This window comes from Sminthopsis crassicaudata, chromosome 4 (genome assembly GCF_048593235.1).
Source record: "Sminthopsis crassicaudata isolate SCR6 chromosome 4, ASM4859323v1, whole genome shotgun sequence".
NCBI classification, from domain to species: domain Eukaryota; kingdom Metazoa; phylum Chordata; class Mammalia; order Dasyuromorphia; family Dasyuridae; genus Sminthopsis; species Sminthopsis crassicaudata.
Genome location: NC_133620.1, coordinates 21216279 through 21234557, shown reverse-complemented (window position 1 = coordinate 21234557; position 18279 = coordinate 21216279). Strand labels below are relative to the sequence as shown.

Below are 18279 nucleotides of genomic sequence, written 5' to 3'. Positions count from 1 at the left end.
CGTGTTAGAGCAGGAAGGGAGCTTTCAAATCGAAACCTCATTTTCTGAGCAAGGCAACAACCAGGGAGTGTGCTGGACACTAGGGCCTCATGCGGTGAGATAAGGTATGGGCTTGAGGGGCTATTGCGTGCATGTATGTTTGGGGGGTGCTTCAGCCTGGCTCTGCCCCTTCCAGCCTCCCAGGCCTTGTTCGGCTCTCTCTTCAGCAGCAGGGATGATGATGACAATCCTACCTTTGTGAAGTTTATTAAGCGTGTTCCTCACGAGTACCAGGTGGTGCGTTGGGCAGAGTGAACTCGTCTCCTCAGACACTTCCTAGCTGTGTGCCTCGAGCTGTCTAATCCTATTTGCCTCAGTTTCCTCATCTGTAGAATGAGTTGAAGGAGATGGCCAACCACTTTACTATCTCTGCTGAGAAAGCCCCCAATGAGCTTCCAAATGGAGATTCAGATCCACCTGAAAAATGACTGAACCATGGCAAAGCCCTTTGTGAGCCGGAGTATTGAGGGCTTGGCTTTCTCACGTGCCGGGGCTCCAGGCCTCCGGCTTCTCCTTTGCACTGTTACTGACCTGCTGGCCTCCTCCCATTGGACCCGGATGTGCTGGGCTGGACGCAGAGCAGGAGACACAGCTGTATTCGGCAGCCTCCCTGCATGCTGGGAGCCGTGTCCTTGGTCACTATTGCCACACCCCGGGCTCCTAGAGCCCTCGTCTTTCCTATGGGCCCCTTAGCCGTCAGCCCCTCAGTTTTTAGTCTGATCCTGAACATGTCAGTTCCCCCAGAGTCACAGAGAAGCCGCTCCCACCGAGTCTGCAGAGGAGGCCAGGATGGCTTCCTGGAAGGGCCTCAAAGAGGCCACGTGACCTAGCGAGAGTGGTAATGATTCTAGAGCCTGAGACCTGGGTTCAAGTCATTCTTGGACACGCATGTACACACACATAGACATATACATGCACACACATGTAGTACACATGTGAACCCCCCCCACACACACACATCCCTCCCTCCTGAGGCTGCAGTTCCCTCGTCTCCAAAGGAAGGAATTGGACTAAATGACTTTCAAGTTCTTGTCCAAGCCTGAATCAGTGTAGCCACTCTTCCCCAGGGTATGAGCAGAAGACTCAAAGAGCCCAATTCCTGGTCCTTAACTCTGCCCTCAGAAGGCGCTTGTGCCGTAGATGACTACAGAGACTGTCACAAGAGGCGGACTCTGACAGAGAAGCCCCATCACAACATACCTGGCAAGGAGCCCCCACCTCCCAAGGCAGCTCATTCTGACCTTGGATGTCCTCCTTACTCCTGGTCAGGACAATCTAACCACAGCCTCCCACGTGCCTGAGGAAAGCCCTTCCATCTTCCACAACCTCCGCCCCTTAAAACATCGACTCAAACCTGGAAGAGACCTTGGGGATCATGAGGTACAGCAGCTCCTTTGTTTTACAGAAGGAGACACGGGAGGGGCTTAGCTGTGGTCATAGGGCAAGCGATGGCAGAGGAGCTCACACTCAAGGCCCCCATTCTTCCCATCAGCCCTTTGGCAAGTGTCTTGGCTCCAAGGTTACAGCCAACTGATTGGCACAAATGGGGCACAGAAGGGAGGTACTTGGGTAGGGGTTGGATGAGAATAAGGAAACTGAATAAGGAAAGCTCTAGGAAGTTAGGTGATTTATACAAGTCTACACTGGTGGCAAATGTCAATCAATATGAGACATACATAGAATAAGTGCCCAAGGCAGGATGAGATAATTGGCCAATGTGAGCACTGTGGATTCTCAGAGGAGAGAGAAAGGGACATCTCTGCAGTGATCAGAAAGGGCTTCCTGGAGGAAGTGGTACCTACACTGGGCAAGCAAGAATGGAGGTGGGAAGGGAATAGGAAAGTTCCATAAAAGGCTCCATGATGCGAGATGGGACAAGTGCTTTGGGCTTGGTGTTTTCTGGGAAAGGGAAGGGAGAGGGAGAGAGAGTCTGGTATGTAAAGCACTCTAATGGAGAAGTCTCTGCACGTGTGTGTGTGTGTGTGTGTGTGTGTGTGTGTTTGTGTATTTGTGTGTGAGTGTGTGTGTGTCCAAGCTACCACCTCTGCCTATGCCCAAGAAAGACCAAATTGGGTCTTCATGCTGCCCACTGCTGGGGTCTTTCTCATTAGGCTTGAGCCTCATTCTTCAGCTCCAGCCTGTTATAGATTGTGTTGCGGGGGGGGGGTGCTGGGAGAAAGTGAAGGGGATAGGAGAATGTGGAGGGAGAAAGGGAAGGGCAGCACAACAGGGAGAGCAGAGAGGTTTCTCTCACAGCATTAGCATAGTCCTTGGGAAAATATTTTTACACTTAAAGGTTCTGACAAAGGTCTCATTTCCAAAATATATAGAGAACTGACCCTAATTTATAAGAAATCAAACCTTTCTCCAATTGATAAATGGTCAAAGGTTATGAACAATTTTCAGATAATGAAATTGAAACTATTTCTACTAATATGAAAGAGTGTTCCAAATCACTACTGATCAGAGAAAGGCACATTAAGACAACTCTGAGATACCACTACACACCTGTCAGATTGGCTAAGATGACAGGAACAAATAATGATGAATGTTGGAGGGGATGTGGGAAAACTGGGACACTGATACATTGTTGGTGGAATTGTGAAAGAATCCGGCCATTCTGGAGAGCAATCTGGAACTATGCCCAAAAAGTTATCAAACTGTGCATACCCTTTGACCCAGCAGTGCTACTACTGGGCTTACATCCCAAAGAAATACTAAAGAAGGGAAAGGGACCTGTATGTGCCAAAATGTTTGTGGCAGCTCTTTTCGTAGTGGCTAGAAACTGGAAGATGAATGGATGTCCATCAGTTGGAGAATGGTTGGGTAAATTATATGAAGGTTATGGAATACTATTGCTCTGTAAGAAATGACCAGCAGGAGGAATACAGAGAGGCTTGGAGAGACTTAAATCAACTGATGCTGAGTGAAATGAGCAGAACCAGAAGATCGCTGTATACTTCAACAATACTGTATGAGGATGTATTCTGATGGAAGTGGAAATCTTCAACATAAAGAAGATCCAACTCACTTCCAGTTGATCAATGATGGAGAGAAACAACTACACCCAGAGAAGGAACACTGGGAAGTGAATGTAAATTGTTAGCACTACTGTCTGTCTGCCCAGGTTACTTATATCTTCAGAATCTAATACTTAATGTGCAACAAGAAAATGGGATTTACACACATATATTGTATCTAGGTTACACTGTAACACATGTAAAATGTATGGGATTGCCTGTCATCGGGGGGAGGGAGTAGAGGGAGGGAGGGGAAAATTTGGAAAAATGAATACAAGGGATAATGTTATAAAAAAAATTACTCATGCATATATACTGTCAAAAAAATTATAATTATAAAATTTTTAAAAAAAGAGGAAAAAAAAAAAGCACTAGCATAGTCCATATAGAGAAGCACAATTTGATCTGTTGTTTAATCAGTCAACAAACATGGGTCAGATGCCTCCTGCATCCCAGGCACCCTGCTGGACAACTCACTACCTGCCTGATCTTGAATAAGTCATTTTTTTGTTTGTTTTTAGTTAATAGTATTTTTTTCTAAATTAAATCTAAAGATACTTTTCAGCATTCATCTTTTTTTCTTTCTTTTTTTTTTATTATAGCTTTTTATTGACAGTACATATGCCTGGGTAATTTTTCAACACTGACCCTTGCAAAACCTTCTGTTTCAAATTCTCCCCTCCTTCCCCCACCCCCTCCCCTAGATAGCAGGAAGCCCCATACATGGCAAATATGTTAAAGTATATCAACATCCATCTTTGTAAGGTTTTGAGTTTCAGATTTTTCTCCGTCCCTCCCTTTCCTTCCCACTCCTCAAGACAAGCAATCTGGTGTGGGTCATGCATGTACAATCATATTATTCATGTTTTTTGTGTTAATCATGTCGTGAAACAAGATGCAGAACAAAAGGAGAAAACCACAAGGAAGACAAAAATTAACACGTGAACATAGCGCGCTCTGGTCTGTATCAGACTCCCTGACTCTTTCTTTGGACATGGACAGCACTTTCCATCATGTCCAATTTTTTAAAATTGTCTCGTATTGTTGCTTTGCTGAGAAGAGCTAAGTATGTCAGTTAGTCATGGCACAATGTTGCCGCTACTGTATACAATGTTTTCCTGGTTCAGTTCATTTCACTTAGTATTTGTTCATGTAAATCTTTCTGAAATCCACCAGATGAGCTTCATTTTTCCAGCTCTAAATGAGAAGGCCAAACAAGATGATCTCTAACATTGTTAATTGGTCCACAAGCATTTATTAAGCACCTTCTGTATTCCTGGCATTGGGGAACCAAAGATAAAATGCCTCCAGGAGCCTACATCTTATTAAGGGAAGGTCACATTTATGGAACACAGACACATAAGTATATACGTGGTGATATTTTTAAACAACATGAACAACGTTACTGAACTCCAAGGCTATGACTCTGAGGAAAGCCAATTTATCTGGATCCCTGAGTATTCTAAAAATATGGAGCTATGAAAAGAAGCGGGAACATTTAGTCCAAAGAGAAAAGGCTCAGAGAAGACAGAAAGTGGGCTCCAACTCATTCTGTTTGACTCCAGGAAGAGAACCAGGAGCAGGGGAATTTTGATAGAAAACATTTCTCTTGATTTGAGCCGGCCCAAGGTGTCCACCTTGGAAGGTATGAGCTCACTGAAGGGATTCTGGTAGAGGTGGGATGACCACTTGCCAGGGGAGAGTCTGGCTTAGATCCTTCCAACTAAGAGATTCTGTGAAACTGAGAAAGGAGGGGGTGGTAAAAGCTGCCCACAGAGACGACAAGCAGTGTGTCCAAAATCCAAGGAAGATGAGGACGGCTAACTCCCAGCAGTCAGAGTCTAGGAAGAGCCCCCGATTCAGCTCGGCCTCAGGAGGAACAAGAAACCAGGCCAGACTTGTGATAGAATACAAAGAAGCAAACTGAACGTCAATTATGGTCCCAGAGTCTTGGTGGGATGAAAGGCTTATGCCTGGAATTTGACTCGAAGACTATAACTTAGTAAAATGGAAAAATAAATAAAAGCAGGGCTGGGAAACATTGTTTATTAAGAGGTTTGTATTCATGGGAAGAAATCCAAGAACAGGAGGGGAGGAACAGGATAGAGAGTATTTGGACAAAGATAAAAGGCAGTCAAAATAGTAACTGTAATTATCAGAGTGCAGTAGAGACCACCTAGACTGAAGGAGAGAGTGGGCAAGGAGGCTGGGAAAGAGAGCTGAACACTTGTGGAAGAACACTCTGTCCTACTGATGGGGGCTCGGACCATGCTGGTGTCTGCCTGGAGCATGCACAGCCTATTTGTGTCCTGTCTTCAGCCTTCACAAGGATGATCATCCTTCTGCACAGCCTATTTATGTCCTGTCTTCAGCCTTCACAAGGATGATCATCCTTCAAGATGGAGACTGAACAGTGACATGTCAACCAAATTCCAAAGGGTTATTTTATAGACCTGGGAAAAAATTTTTAAAGAGAAAAGAGTTCATCTATTTGGAGAATGAAAAGTCCAGTAAAAAAAGTGGGGAAGCCCTGAAGTCAGGAAGACCTGAGTTCAAATCTGGTCTCAGACACTTTACACTTCCTAACTGTGTGAACCTGGGCAAGTCACTTAACCCCAATTGCTTAACCCCAATTGCTTCAACAAAAACCAAAACAATAAAAACAAAGAAAGTGGGGAGCAAGAATACCTAGATCTCAACCTCTCCTTCAAAGCTATGATGACCCAAATGATTTTGTACTAGTTAAAAAAAAAAAAGTCAACTGATGAAACAAATTCAATGAACAAGATTTAGAAGTATTCAAACATTGTAGACTGGTGTTTGATAAACCTAAGGTCTTGGACTACTGGAGTAAGGATTCTCTCTTTGACAAAAACATCTGGGAAATCTGTAAAGCATTAAAGCTAATGAAAATTAGCTCCCCCATGTGTCCAAACAAGTTCCCACTGGACGATACCTGTATATCAAAGGGCATATCATAAAGGAACTACTTTCTTTATCATGAAAGGCAAAGATGTGTCTTTCTCTGTATATTGAAGAGCATGTCATAAACAAATGAAAGGAACTATTTTCTTCATCTATGATAAGTAGAGAATTCTTGACCAAAGGAGAGATAGGATCGTTAAGAGATAACATGGGCAACTTTGCTTACATGAAATTGAAGTTTTTGTATGATTAAATTCAGAATATTTATATACACTTATAAGAATGAATCATTCCTCGATAGATAAGTGATTAAAGAATAAGAAAAGGCATATTCTCTTAAAAAAATAGCAAGTTCATTAACCCTGTAAAAATACTCCCAATCACTCAAGATGAGAGAAGTACAAATGACAACAGCTGAGGTGCTACCTCAAACTCATGAAATGAATGAAGATGGTCAAGAGAGGGAAGACAACAACTGCTGCAAGAGCTATTGGGTAGGCACACGAATGGACTCTTAGTGGAAGTACACAAAGGGCCAAACATCCTGGAAAGGCTTTTGGAAGTGGACCAAAACTCGCTGAATTGCATGTATACTCTTTGACCCCATGATACTAATGTTGTCAAAGAGATTTTTTTCTTTTAAGATGAAAAGGACCATATGAACAAATATATTTCTAGAAGTACTTTTATTGAAGCAAAGAACTCAAGAGAATTAATTAATTCATCAATCAATTAAACAAATGAAGGAATCTAAATGTTATGGCGGATGGCTAAGCCACCAGAGATGAGGGAAGGGAAACATTTGCAGCTGAGGGAGTAACTCTCCGGCTTCCCTCTTCCAGATCAAGGATGGCTACATCTCCCCTCAGGATTGTCAGGCTACTTCCCCTAGAGGGTTAGAGTCTCTCTTCCTGAGAAATATCATCAGCTTGCAACTCCACTCTGTGTGATTCCAAAGCAAATCAACAAATATTTATTAAGCATCTGCCAAGTGCCAGTCACTGTGTTCCCTGCTTTACCAACACTGTCTCCTTACTGTAATGTTCTTTTCTCTAAAATAGAATCGTTCTCTTGGAGCAGATTTCTTGTGGCGCTTCTGGAGGCAGCCTTAGTTTCAGTTCAGTTCAATAATCCCAAATGCAGCCAGGGGTTAAAGTCCAGATCTTTTATCGTCTCTTCCCAAATCTTATCTCCTTCTCTTGGGGCTCGGCTAGTTTTCTGGAGGCCTGCCTCTCTCCTTGGTTCCCGAGAGCTCTGGTCTGAATCTCTCCAGCCTCTCGTCTTCCCCAGTCTCCAGCCAGCACAAAGGTAGACGTGGGAATAAATCTGACTCTGCCTCAAGAGTGTGGGATTGTGGGTTTCTGCCTTGTGAATCTCCCAGAAGTCAATCCTAGTTGTGAATCTCCCCAAGTCCTGAAGTTCTCTCCTTGACTGAATCCTGATTCTGAATCTCCTCCCAGAGAGTGGGCTTATACACTCTCTAAAAGTATGAAGTCTAATGTGTGAACCAATGAGCGAACTTCTTTAAAGGTATGAACCAAGTACATAAGTACCTTGTCTCAAGTTCTGGCCCATTACATCTCCTTGTGGATCAGATCACCCATGCTGAATTAGATAATTATTGCCTCTTATCCGTTCCAGCAACTTAGCACCTTGTAAGAACTCTAACACATTACAATTAGTGTGTTTCATGTCCATCTGCTATTAGATTGTAAGCTCCTGGAGGTCAGAGACAATCTTCCTTTTTATTAATTGTATCCCCAGCACTTAACCTGGCATATAGTAGGCACTTAATAAATGCTGATTGATTGGACCGGATTAAAGGCTTGTAAGATTTGCTACAGGAGGCGCCCAGAAGTCAGCACAGCAGCCCAGAGATGTCAAGCGATCAGACCCAGACTGATAAAATAAAAACTGATGGAACAAAATAAACCCAAACCAGCCCAGATCATGTCCATTTGTAGTGTTGTGAGTCAGGATGCATCGGGAAGGGAGTGGTTCCCGATGTCCATTACCTAGTCCAACACTTCCAACTTGGACTCTCGGGAGTGACAGCAGATGAGCTGATTTGTGTGCAGGGGCTGTCAGCTTTGATGAGCAACACAAAAAGTTGTCACTGTTATTCCCAGATGGGTTACGACTCTAAGATTGCCCTGGTTACTTCACTCTGTGAGTGTTGTCAGGACAACATGGTGCCCAAAAACAAGAGAAGCAGGGCCAGCGATCCCATCCAGTCCCTCTGACTTTAAATCAGGTCTCATTTTCCTGCATCTGGTGCTGTCCACAGGGGTGCTGGGCTTCCTGGGAAGTGGGAGGCCCTTCCCCCCCCCCATCTCTCCATCTCTTCCTCTGTCTCCAGTTCTCTGACTTAAGACCTCAACGTCTATCTTGCTTGCTTTCTGTATCTATCTGTCTGTCTGTCTGTCTGTCTCTCTATCTCTCTGTCTCTGTCTCTGTCTCTGTCTGTCTCTTTCTCTAGGCCTCTGTCTGTCTCTCTCTTCTCTGTGTTTCTCCCCCTTCTTTCTTTTTCTATCTCTGTCTGTCTGTCTGTCTGTCTCTCTATCTCTCTGTCTCTGTCTCTGTCTGTCTCTCTTTCTCTCTGCCTCTGTCTGTCTCTCTTTCTCTAGGCCTCTGTCTGTCTCTCTATCTCTATCTCTCTGTCTCTGTCTCTGTCTCTCTTTCTCTCCGCCTCTGTCTCTCTCTTCTCTGTGTTTCTCCCCCTTCTTTCTTTTTCTATCTCTGTCTGTCTCTATCTCTCTCTCTCCCTCCCTCCCTCCCTCTTCTGCCAGCTCCCCCCCAGAATTATGTGTAAATGCCAGATAACACCCGCTGCATGTGGCACTGGGCACGTGAGTGCATGTAACTAAGTGTGCCCGGGCGTGTGTGTCCGTGTGACACACGCAGAAGCCAATGCAAAATCATTTCAGGTGGGAGCGAGCAGCAGGGAGGGGGCAGGGAAGGCCAGGCCCCTCCCCTTTTCTTACTTTGGGGGAAATGGTGGGGGAGGGGGAGGGGAAAGGGGGAAGCTTGAGATCCGGAGCTCAGTGGCCCCTGCCGGCGAGGACGGGAAATCTGCGGTTGCATCGTAGTCGGCCCCTGGGAACCTCAGTCCTGCCATTAGCTTTGCAGTGTTTATTCCAGCTAAATTCAGAGTGCTCATGGGACGTCTGTTATGAGCAGACCCGCCAGTTTGGGGGGGGGGTTAATGAGCCCCGGTGCAGCCCTGCCCTCGAGGAGCTTGCACTTTAAGGGGGGGATGGGTACACTCACATTGAGACAGCTGGATTCAAATTGAATTCAAATCCAGTGTCAGACACTTGCGAGCTGGGTCGGCTCGCTCTGCCTCAGTTTCCTCGTCTGTCACATGAGCTGGAGGGGACAAAGGCCAGCCAGGCCAGGCCCTCGGCCGAGAAAACTCCAGAGAGGGTTCGGACACGAGTGGAGCGGCCGGAGGGCACCCGAGCGGTTCCTGGGGCCCCGGGCGGGACGTCGCTGACCCCGGGCCGCCCCAGCTCTCGGGTCCTGCTCCGCGGGCCCTCCCCCCGCCCCACGGGCGGCCGCTCATGCTGCGGACGCCGCGGAGTGGGGAGCCACCGAGGAGGCTCCGTTTGGCGGGGAGGAGACGGTGGTCAGCTGCTGATAAAGGAGAGGGAGCAGTCCCCCCGAGGGGGAGGGGGGAGCAAACAGCCCCGCGGCCCCTCGAGGCGCTCGGGCTCCTGAGAGAGGGAGGTGGGGAGACCAGAGGCCGGACGGAGGCCGGGGGCTTTGGGCCAAACGGAGTTGTCCTGCTCTCCAGCGGGAGCCACGGAGGATGCTTGAGCTGGAGAGAGAAAGCCTTGGAAAGAGGAATCCAGCTTTGTGCAGGGGAAGTGAGAAGGGGAGGGAGACAGAGTGAGTATCTAATGGGGGGGCAGAGGGCTGAGGGCCAGAATTAGAGGGGGGGCGAGGAAGAGGGGAGCAGCAAGGTCCCTGGCCAAGGACTCCGGGAGGGGCAGGGGGATGATGTCAGGGCTCCGGCACTGGCCCCGGGAGCCTGCCCCTCCCCTCCCCGGCCCCTCCCCTCCCCCGCGCGTCTCTCACCTGGCGGCCGGCGCAGCCCCACAGGGAAGGTGAGAGGCGGCCGGGATGCGGGGCGGCCGCTCGCCTCCAGCCGAGCGTGCGACCCGGGGGCCGTAGGCGGAACCGGCCGGTGCAGGATGGGCCCGACCCGGGCCCCTGCCCCGTGACTTCTCCAGCCGCCGAAGGCTGCCCGACCCCAGGAAGCGCCCTCCCCAGGCAGCCCCCCCGCCCCGACCCCAGGGAGCGCCCTCCCCAGGCAGCCCCCCGCCCCCGCAGCCATGGCCGAGGAGAAGACCTTCCGCAACGGCTTCATCATCCTGGGCCTGTTCCTCCTGGCCGTGGGCATGTTCATCATGACGGCGGACCGGCCGCAGGTCTACATCACCTTCTGCGTCATGGGGGGCATCATGCTGGTGTCCGGGGTCACCTGGAGCATGTGCCAGTGCTACCCCAAGGTAGGCGGGGGTGGCGGGGGCTCGGGGCGTGCACGCAGTCAGGCGGCCAGGCTTTGTGTCAGCCCTACTACGCACGGCTCTGTGCTGAGAGCTGGGGCCCAAAGCCATCCCCTCCTGGTTCGTGGCTTCGGCCGGCTGCCCTAAGCAAAGGCCGGTAACTGGCTCCTCGTTCTGAGCCTCAGTTTCCCTATTTGTCAAATGGGGGTGAGGGGTTCTCACGCTGGGATCCAAGACCCAAGAGTTCATGGAGAGATTACAGGCCTGCACACTTTGTGGGGGGAAGTTACAGCCTTGTTATACTCCCCGGCCTCTAACTAGTGTAATGTGCCCTTTAATTAGGAAGCTGACCACAGGCGGGACACTGAGAGGGGGGAGGGCTTCCCCAGGCTTACTGACCAGGAGTCCAGGACCCACTAAACTAGAGCAACAGTCCCTTCCAGGCTGGCATCCCCCACTCTCAGGTCCTTTCCCAGCTCTGACACCCCCTGTTCTAAGCCCTCTCCCAGCTCTGACCTCCCCTGTTTAAGCTCTCTCTCAGCTCTGACACCCCTGTTCTAAGCTGCTTCCCAGCTCTGACACCCCCTGTTCTAAGCCCCCTCCCAGCTCTGCCATTCCCTGTTCTAAGCCCCCTCCCAGCCCTGCCATCCCCTGTTCTAAGCAGACAAAGTCCCTCTGCCGGGCAGCCCTTCCCCCCGTGTCCACCGGCCTGACTAGTGGGCCTGCAGAGCTGAGCGTGGGGAGCGTCAGTCCTGGCCGGTTTGGAGTCACTTGTCCAGCTATTTACAGTCAGCTCAGCCTGTCCCGGGAAGCCTAGCCCGGGGTCACACCCTCCAGGGAGCAAGGGGGCCTGTGGGAAAGCTCCCCAGCTGTGTTCACTGCCTGTCCACAGGAGCCCCTGTGCTGGTCTGGAGCCTGGGGAGGGAGCTTCAGAGAAGGGGCAAGGGGGTTCTATCAATCAATAAGCATTTATTAAGCACCTACTATGTGCGAGGACTGTGCAGGGAGGGGGGACAGGAAGAACTAGTGAATGGAGGCAAGCTTCCTGCAGGAGGAAGCCTGAGCCAGGTTTGCAGCGGGGGTGGAGGGATGAGAGCAGGGAGGGCATCCCCGGCGGGGAGGGCTGGCTGTAGGGGTAGGGAGGCGTTCCTACTGACACTTCCCTCTCATCTGGACAGGCCTGGTCCTCCCTACCTGGGAGACCTTGGTCAATTAACAGGCATCTCTTTTAAGCTTCCATTTCTCCTTCTCTATCCACTGGGGGGCGAGGATGAGCATTCCTGTAACACAGTGGCCAAGTCCTGTGCTGAGCCCTTCACAAATATTATCTGATCCTACATCCGCCCTTCAAGATAAATGCTGAGATTATCCCTGGATTTACAGTTAAAGAAACTGAGGCAAAAGAGTGGTCACCCGGTGTCAGAGGCTGGATTCGAACTCCAGTCCTTCTGATCCCAGCAAATCGGGAGATCAGGCAGATTCCTGCCTCTGAGCAGGGGACATCTGTCGGGTTCAGAGTCAGGGCCATGAAAAGAGCGAGTCACGGAGCCCTGCCTGCCTCAGTTTCCTCATCTGTCAAATGAGCCGGATGAGGAAATGGCCAATACTCCAGGCTCTTTGCCAAGAAGACCCGCATGGGGTTGTGGGGGATGACGATGATATGTGTTTGTGGGTGTATACAGCTCTGCGTGTATACAATTAAACACCCAGACACACACATGCATATATCTGGTCAAAAATAATCCGAGGCGCAAAGCTGTAAAACCTGCCTCTTGGGCCAAAGGACAGAGATGGGAGTGGGGGGAGATCGGGGAGCCAAGGAAACGCTGGGCTGGGGGCATCGGGGATAACTATGAACTGACTTTTTGAACCCAAGTGGAAGAGTTTGCATTTGCCCCTGTTATGTTTCCTCTTATTAGTCAAAGTCCGGTGGGCCCAAAGCAGGGGAGGATTTGTGGGCTAGGAAGCGGAGGTTCCGAGTGGCTCCCAGTGGCCGCGGCAGGCAGAAGGCATCCCCACTGGGGCCCTCCGAGGGCCGGGGCAGCTGGGAGGGAAACGTCTGGCCTCGGTCAGCCTCAGAAGATCTCCCTCTTTGCTCCCCAGATCGCCTTCATCCCGGCTGACACGGATTTTGAGAGCTTCTTGTCTCCGAAGGCCCGAGGTTCTGGCGAGAGCGATGGTCCAGAGAAGAAGGGGTAGGTGCCGGGCCGGGGCCTCCCTCTCACCGGCTGCCAATCTGTGTTTTATGAGCTCTGGATCACACTCAGCCCTGCCCCCAGCCAAGGTCAAGGGGAGAAACCCTTGGCAAGGGCTGAATGGCAAAATTCACTACAAGGACTCAAAATAAAAAGGCAGGCTGGGTCTGAGTGCGGATCGGTCATGGGAGAGACCTTCCAGCCCAGCCAGCTCTCCTCTGCCACGGTGTAAAGAGATTGGTTTGGGGCAGCCAGGTGGTGCAGTGGACAGAGCACCAGCCTGAAGTCAGGAGGACCCGAGTTCAAATCTGGTCTCAGACACTTAATACTTACTAGCTGTGTGACCCTGGGCAAGTCACTTAACCCCAACTGCCTCAGCAGAGAGAGAGACAGAGACAGAGAGAGAGGGAGAGAGAGATTGACTTGCCCATAGACACAGATAGTGAGTGGCAAAGCTGGGATTTGAACTCAGATCCACTGACTCCAGATTAGCTCTGTCTGTGGCACCATGATGAGAAGACAGTTTTCAGCCCTTCCTGATACAGTTAACAAGTCAATAAGCACTTATTGAGCTCCTTCTGTATGCCAAGCACTGTGCTAAGCACTGGGAATACAAAGAAAGTCATGAGAGTCCCAGGTGACAACTATGTACAAACAAGCTACAGACCGGACAACAGGGAAATATCTGGGGGGGGGCTCCAGCGGGAGGGGAGAGGCTGCTTTGGAGGAGGGGGGATCTTGGCTGAAACCCATGGGAAGGCAGGGAAGCAGGAGGCAGAGATGGGGAGGGAGAATTCCAGGCATGGGGAAATGCCTGCAGTTGTGGGGGGGGGACCTTGTTTGAGGGGCAGCCAGGAGGCCAGCCAGGTACGGCCTGGCCTAGAGAGGCTGAGCATACAAACACAAAGAAGGGGACAAATCTCTGGGCCTCCAGAGGTTCCTTAGCTGTCGTAATCTCTGCCTCCATCACAGTTCCAGATGGAATCATGGGAGTGGTCCCTTCTTCCTGTGCCCCCCATCCTTCCCAAGCCCCCGCCCTGCCCCCCGGCTCAACCTTTCTCCTCTCTCCCCCAGGTCCCAACCCCCTTACTCTCGACTGGAAGAAGAAGAGGTCTCCATGCAGAGCCCCCCTGACTATCACCACATCCAGATGAAGGTCTTTGGGTCTGGGGAGGACCAGGGCGTCCTGAGTGCGCCCCAGGCTGAGCCCCAAGCTGGACGAGAAGGGAGGGGCCCCTACTCAGAGGCTTTCATGGAGACCGCTGCTGTCGTCCACGTTGTGGAGGCTGAGAGCCACCAAGGCCGGCCGCAGGCCAGGTGAGTGGCCTGGATTCCCCGGGGACCCCTGGGAGGGGAGGAGGATGCAGGAGGATGGAGATGGGGTAGAAGGAGGGAGGCTAAGGGAGTCCTGGAGGGAGGAGCCAGTCTACGGGAGGACACTTGTGAAAGACTGTCTGAGGGGGGTCAGTCAGAGCAGCTAAAGGAACTGGGGGACGAGAGAGGCCCCGGGAGGCCCTGAGAGCTGGCTCCCTGTGTCTGAAGGGCTGCCCCATGGGATGGCGTCGGGCTTGTTTGGCTTGGTCCCAAAAGGTAGTACCAAGAACAGTTGGGGGGGGGGGTAGACAGGGAGCTGTAAATACACAAATTTAGGCTTAAATCAAGGAAAAACTTCTAGTAATCAGGGTCATCCCAAAATGGAACAGGCTGAGCCTGGAGGCAGCGAATGCCCCGGCTAGAAATCTTCAGGAAGGCCGAGGTCCCCTTAGTGGGGCTGCTGGGTGGTGAGGGAGGGATCGGCTGCATCAACCATTGAGCTTTGAGGTTCCACATGGGAGCCGTCAGCGAGCCCCACTGACTCCTGGGCCAGCCCAGGGATGGCTCTCCAAGAAGGAAGGACCCCGGGCAACTTCATGGCCGGCTCTGGGTCTGCCCGGGGAGAGATGAGGGCAAAGGGCAGCTTTTGCCCTCAGAGAGCTGAGGCTCTGCCTGGGGAGCCAGCGCCAACTGAATCAACATGATAGGGACTGACACTTTAGAACCCCTGGTGGGGAATGGCTGCCGTGTATTAGGCTTCCAGGAGAAACTGAGGCACTCAGGCAGGGGACACATGGAACTTCCAAGGTTCTGTGGGAACAACGGGGGATCGGGGATCCCCCTCCGACAAGTGTAGAAGCTGCCGACAGGTGGGCACCATGCCAGCTCTTCTCCTGCCTGTAGGTGGATGGGAAGGGGCAGGAGGAGCATCCCTCTGGTCTCTGCTGTGTCTGGCAGCAAGGGAAGTGCTTCCAGGTTAATAATGAGCACAGAGGAGGATGGGGGTCCCGACATGGGTCAGAGGTTACGAAGTGGGAGGGGAGTGTGATGGGGAAGAAAGAACGGGGTGGAGAGAGCCCTGGGCATAAGCCACAGGGACTGGGAAGTTGCCCCCCATTCCCTTCTGAAGTGCCAAGAGACTAGCTTCTGGATTGGGCAGCTCGGGTTCCCTCGGAACAGCAGGGAGCACTTCCATGTGCACCCACAGGCAAGCCGGGTTAAACATTACCTCGGGGACAAGGTCACCGTGGGGGGCAGGGGCAGCAGCTCCTGCTTGGACCAGGAAAGACCTTTTTAGGAAGCAAGCCGGGTTTTGGGGACGTCCCAGTGTGCAGGGACGGCCTGTGCAGAGGCGAGGAGGCTGGAGATAGAGGGAGAGGTGGGGGCCTGGGCAGGGCCATAGGGACTCGAGGGGGAGCCCGGCTTCTGGGTAAGGCTGTGGAGGCTCAGAGTGGGAGAGCCTCAAATGCCTCTCCACAGAGAGTCTCAGTTTACCCTGGAGGCCAGAGGGAGCCAGGGGAGACTTCTGAGCCGGCTGTGACATGGTCAGGTCGGTGCCAGCTGTGTGGGCAAAGCCTGAAGGTCGGGATCCTCGAGACGAGGTCCCTCTGAGGGCCCGGGCCAGAGGGCACAAGGACGTGTTTAAGCTGAAGGTCCTCGGGGTCAGGGACCACTGTCGTGATGCTACAGGAGCTCACATTACTGATCGACTGATCACAGTCTCCTCTACAACAGGGGGGATGGGCTGGGAAGAGAGAAGTAGCATTTAAAAAGGGTCCAGGACCGTGCTAAGCGCTTCACAGCTACAATCTCATGTGCTTCTCACAACCCTGCAAGACATGTTCTGTTATTATATCCACTTTTCAGTTGAGGAAACTGAGGCAAGCTGGGTCATGTGGCCAGGGTCAGACACACACACACAGTCTATTCCTTGTTCATCACCCTCCTAAGGCAGAGTCTTCCCTTGGCCGGCCTGAGACAACCCCATGAGGGACAGTGCTTTCCTGGAAGCCCCCTCAGGAGCTCGGGCTCCCCGGGAGAGCCTTGGAGGCCCTAGTGTCCTCCCTGTGCCCCTGGCAGATATGGGGCCAGTGGGTAAGGGGCCGGCAGGGCGGCAGGACGGCAGGGCTCCAGAGCCCATAATGGCAGCTGTGGAAGGTTTGGGGTTTGAGGAAGGTCTGGGGTTTGAGGAATGTCCGGCTCCAGCTGCTACCTCCGCCCTCTCCCCTAACCTCGGACCCTGTGGCTTTGCTCCCATAGCCAGGTCCCCGCCGCGCCCCTGGCCTCCTTCCGGGATGAACTGGACTCCAGCGGAGGCAACAGCAGCAGGGACCCGTCCCCTCCGGAGGAGGAAGAGCCCTGGGCCAGGCCCGCGGATGCTCAGCCCGACCGTTACCCAGACTTTGCTCTGATCGATGCCGCTGGCGCTGATGAGGAGGCCGGCCTGAGCCCCGGGCCCAGCCAGGGGACTCCTCCGAGATTCTGGCCCAGGCCCCCGGCCGGGCCGGCCGCTCCCAAGGATGAAGCTTCTGAAGGAGACGTTCCCGACTCGGGGGAGGCCACTGAACTGGCCCCAGAGGAGCCTGAGGAAGAAGAGGAGGATCTGTACTATGGGCTGAAGGATGGGCCAGGGGGAGCCCTGGAAGAGGAGGAGCTGTTCGACTTTGAGCCAGACTCCTAGGGCTGGAGAAGGGATTGGGGGGTCCCAGAGGCAGCCCAGCCTCCAGCTCCCTGTGCTTCACCTCGGCTCAGTGCTCCTCATCTGTAAAATGGGAATACTCCTACATCACAGGAGTCTGTAAGAATCCCCTGAAACTGCCGGTAGGAAAGTTCTTTATTGAGGGGTTATGTGAATGTGGGGGATTCTTGTGCTTCTGCTGATACAGGAACTCTTTCATGAGGGCAGTCCATCCACTAGTGCTGATTGAAACGCATCCACACTCTCTCAGCATGTCCTTGTCTGTGACCTGGTTTGGAAGGGATCATTAAGGGACTGACCCAGGGTCACAGAGTTAGTGAGGAACTGAGAGAGGATTCCCACCATGCCCGGCTGGCCCTAGTACTCTGCCCACCAAGCCAGGGGGCGCAGGTCTGGCTCTCAACCTGAGACTTCAGAACGCAAGCCTCCACTCAGCTGTACAACTAACCTGGAACCCCATGGTCTGCCCAGGTACCAGTGGAAGAGAGTCCATCTTCCCTGCGGCCATCATGATGGTGGGCAGAGGGTCAGGGAGGACCACTAGGCTCAGAGGGGGAAGATGGAACCTACACAAATGCTGTTTCTACTTACAGCATTTATATAGTGTTCTCTCTCTCTGTCTCTCTCTCTCTGTCTCTCTCTCTCTGTGTCTCTCTCTCTCTCTCTCTCTCTCTGTCTCTGTCTCTGTCTCTGTCTCTCTCTCTCTGTCTCTCTCTCTGTCTCTCTCTCTCTCTCTCTCTCTATCTATCTCTCTCTGTCTCTCTGTCTCTCTGTCTCTCTCTCTCTATACACACACACACACACACATATATATATATATAAAATATACACAGCATTTATATAGTGCTTTATATATATACAACATTTATATAGTGCTTTATATATACAGCATTTTTAGTAATTTATTTATATAGATACACAGCATTTATTTAATGACTTATTTATAGAGATAGACAGCGTTTCTTTAGTAATTTATTTATATAGATACATAGCATTTATTTAGTGATTTATTTATAGATATACAGCATTTATTTAGTGACTTGTTTATAGAGATATTCAGCATTTATATAGTGCTTTATTTATACATACAGCATTTATTTAATGACATATATAGATACAGAGCATTTATTTAGTATTTTACATATGCAGCACTTATATAATGTTTTATTTATACACACAACATTTATTTAGTGACTTGTTTATAGAGATATACAGCATTTAAATAGTGCTTTACATATACAGCATTTATAGAATGCTTTATTTATAATACATCATTTATTTAGTGACTTATTTATACAGATACACAGCATTTATTTAGTGACTTGTTTATAGAGATATTCAGCATTTATATAAGTGCCTTAAAGTTTGCAAGACATTTTACATATAACTTCATTTGATCTCACAACAACCTTGTGAGTAGGTGCTATTATTATTCCTTTTTACTGATAAAGAAACTGAGGCGGAGGGACTAAGTAACTTGCCAGTGGATACTAAGCATCTGAGGCAGGATTCAAACCAGGGGCCCTCTCTGACAACTTATAAGATATCAGCTTCAAAAATAAAGTCGTACGTTCCTA

At 50.7% G+C, this 18279-nt stretch overlaps 1 protein-coding gene across 1 annotated transcript; it reads left to right on the top strand.

The window, feature by feature from the left end:
• The first annotated feature begins 10321 nt into the window (after positions 1 to 10321).
• Positions 10322 to 16976, top strand: BSND (barttin CLCNK type accessory subunit beta). The gene is made up of 4 exons (XM_074264612.1): positions 10322 to 10498; positions 12599 to 12690; positions 13765 to 14007; positions 16264 to 16976. The coding sequence occupies exons 1-4, from the start codon at positions 10322 to 10324 to the stop codon at positions 16682 to 16684; spliced, it is 933 nt and encodes a 310-aa protein (XP_074120713.1). The 3' UTR covers positions 16685 to 16976.
• The last annotated feature ends 1303 nt before the right edge of the window (positions 16977 to 18279 follow it).

What these genes read in the sequence shown, in the direction of transcription:
- BSND (XM_074264612.1), top strand. Translation starts at nt 10,322, where the DNA reads ATGGCCGAGGAGAAGACCTTCCGCAACGGCTTCATCATCCTGGGCCTG. An exon ending in TGTGCCAGTGCTACCCCAAG is followed by an intron (nt 10,499 to 12,598) that starts GTAGGCGGGGGT and finishes TTTGCTCCCCAG; the next exon opens with ATCGCCTTCATCCCGGCTGA. An exon ending in CAAGGCCGGCCGCAGGCCAG is followed by an intron (nt 14,008 to 16,263) that starts GTGAGTGGCCTG and finishes TTGCTCCCATAG; the next exon opens with CCAGGTCCCCGCCGCGCCCC.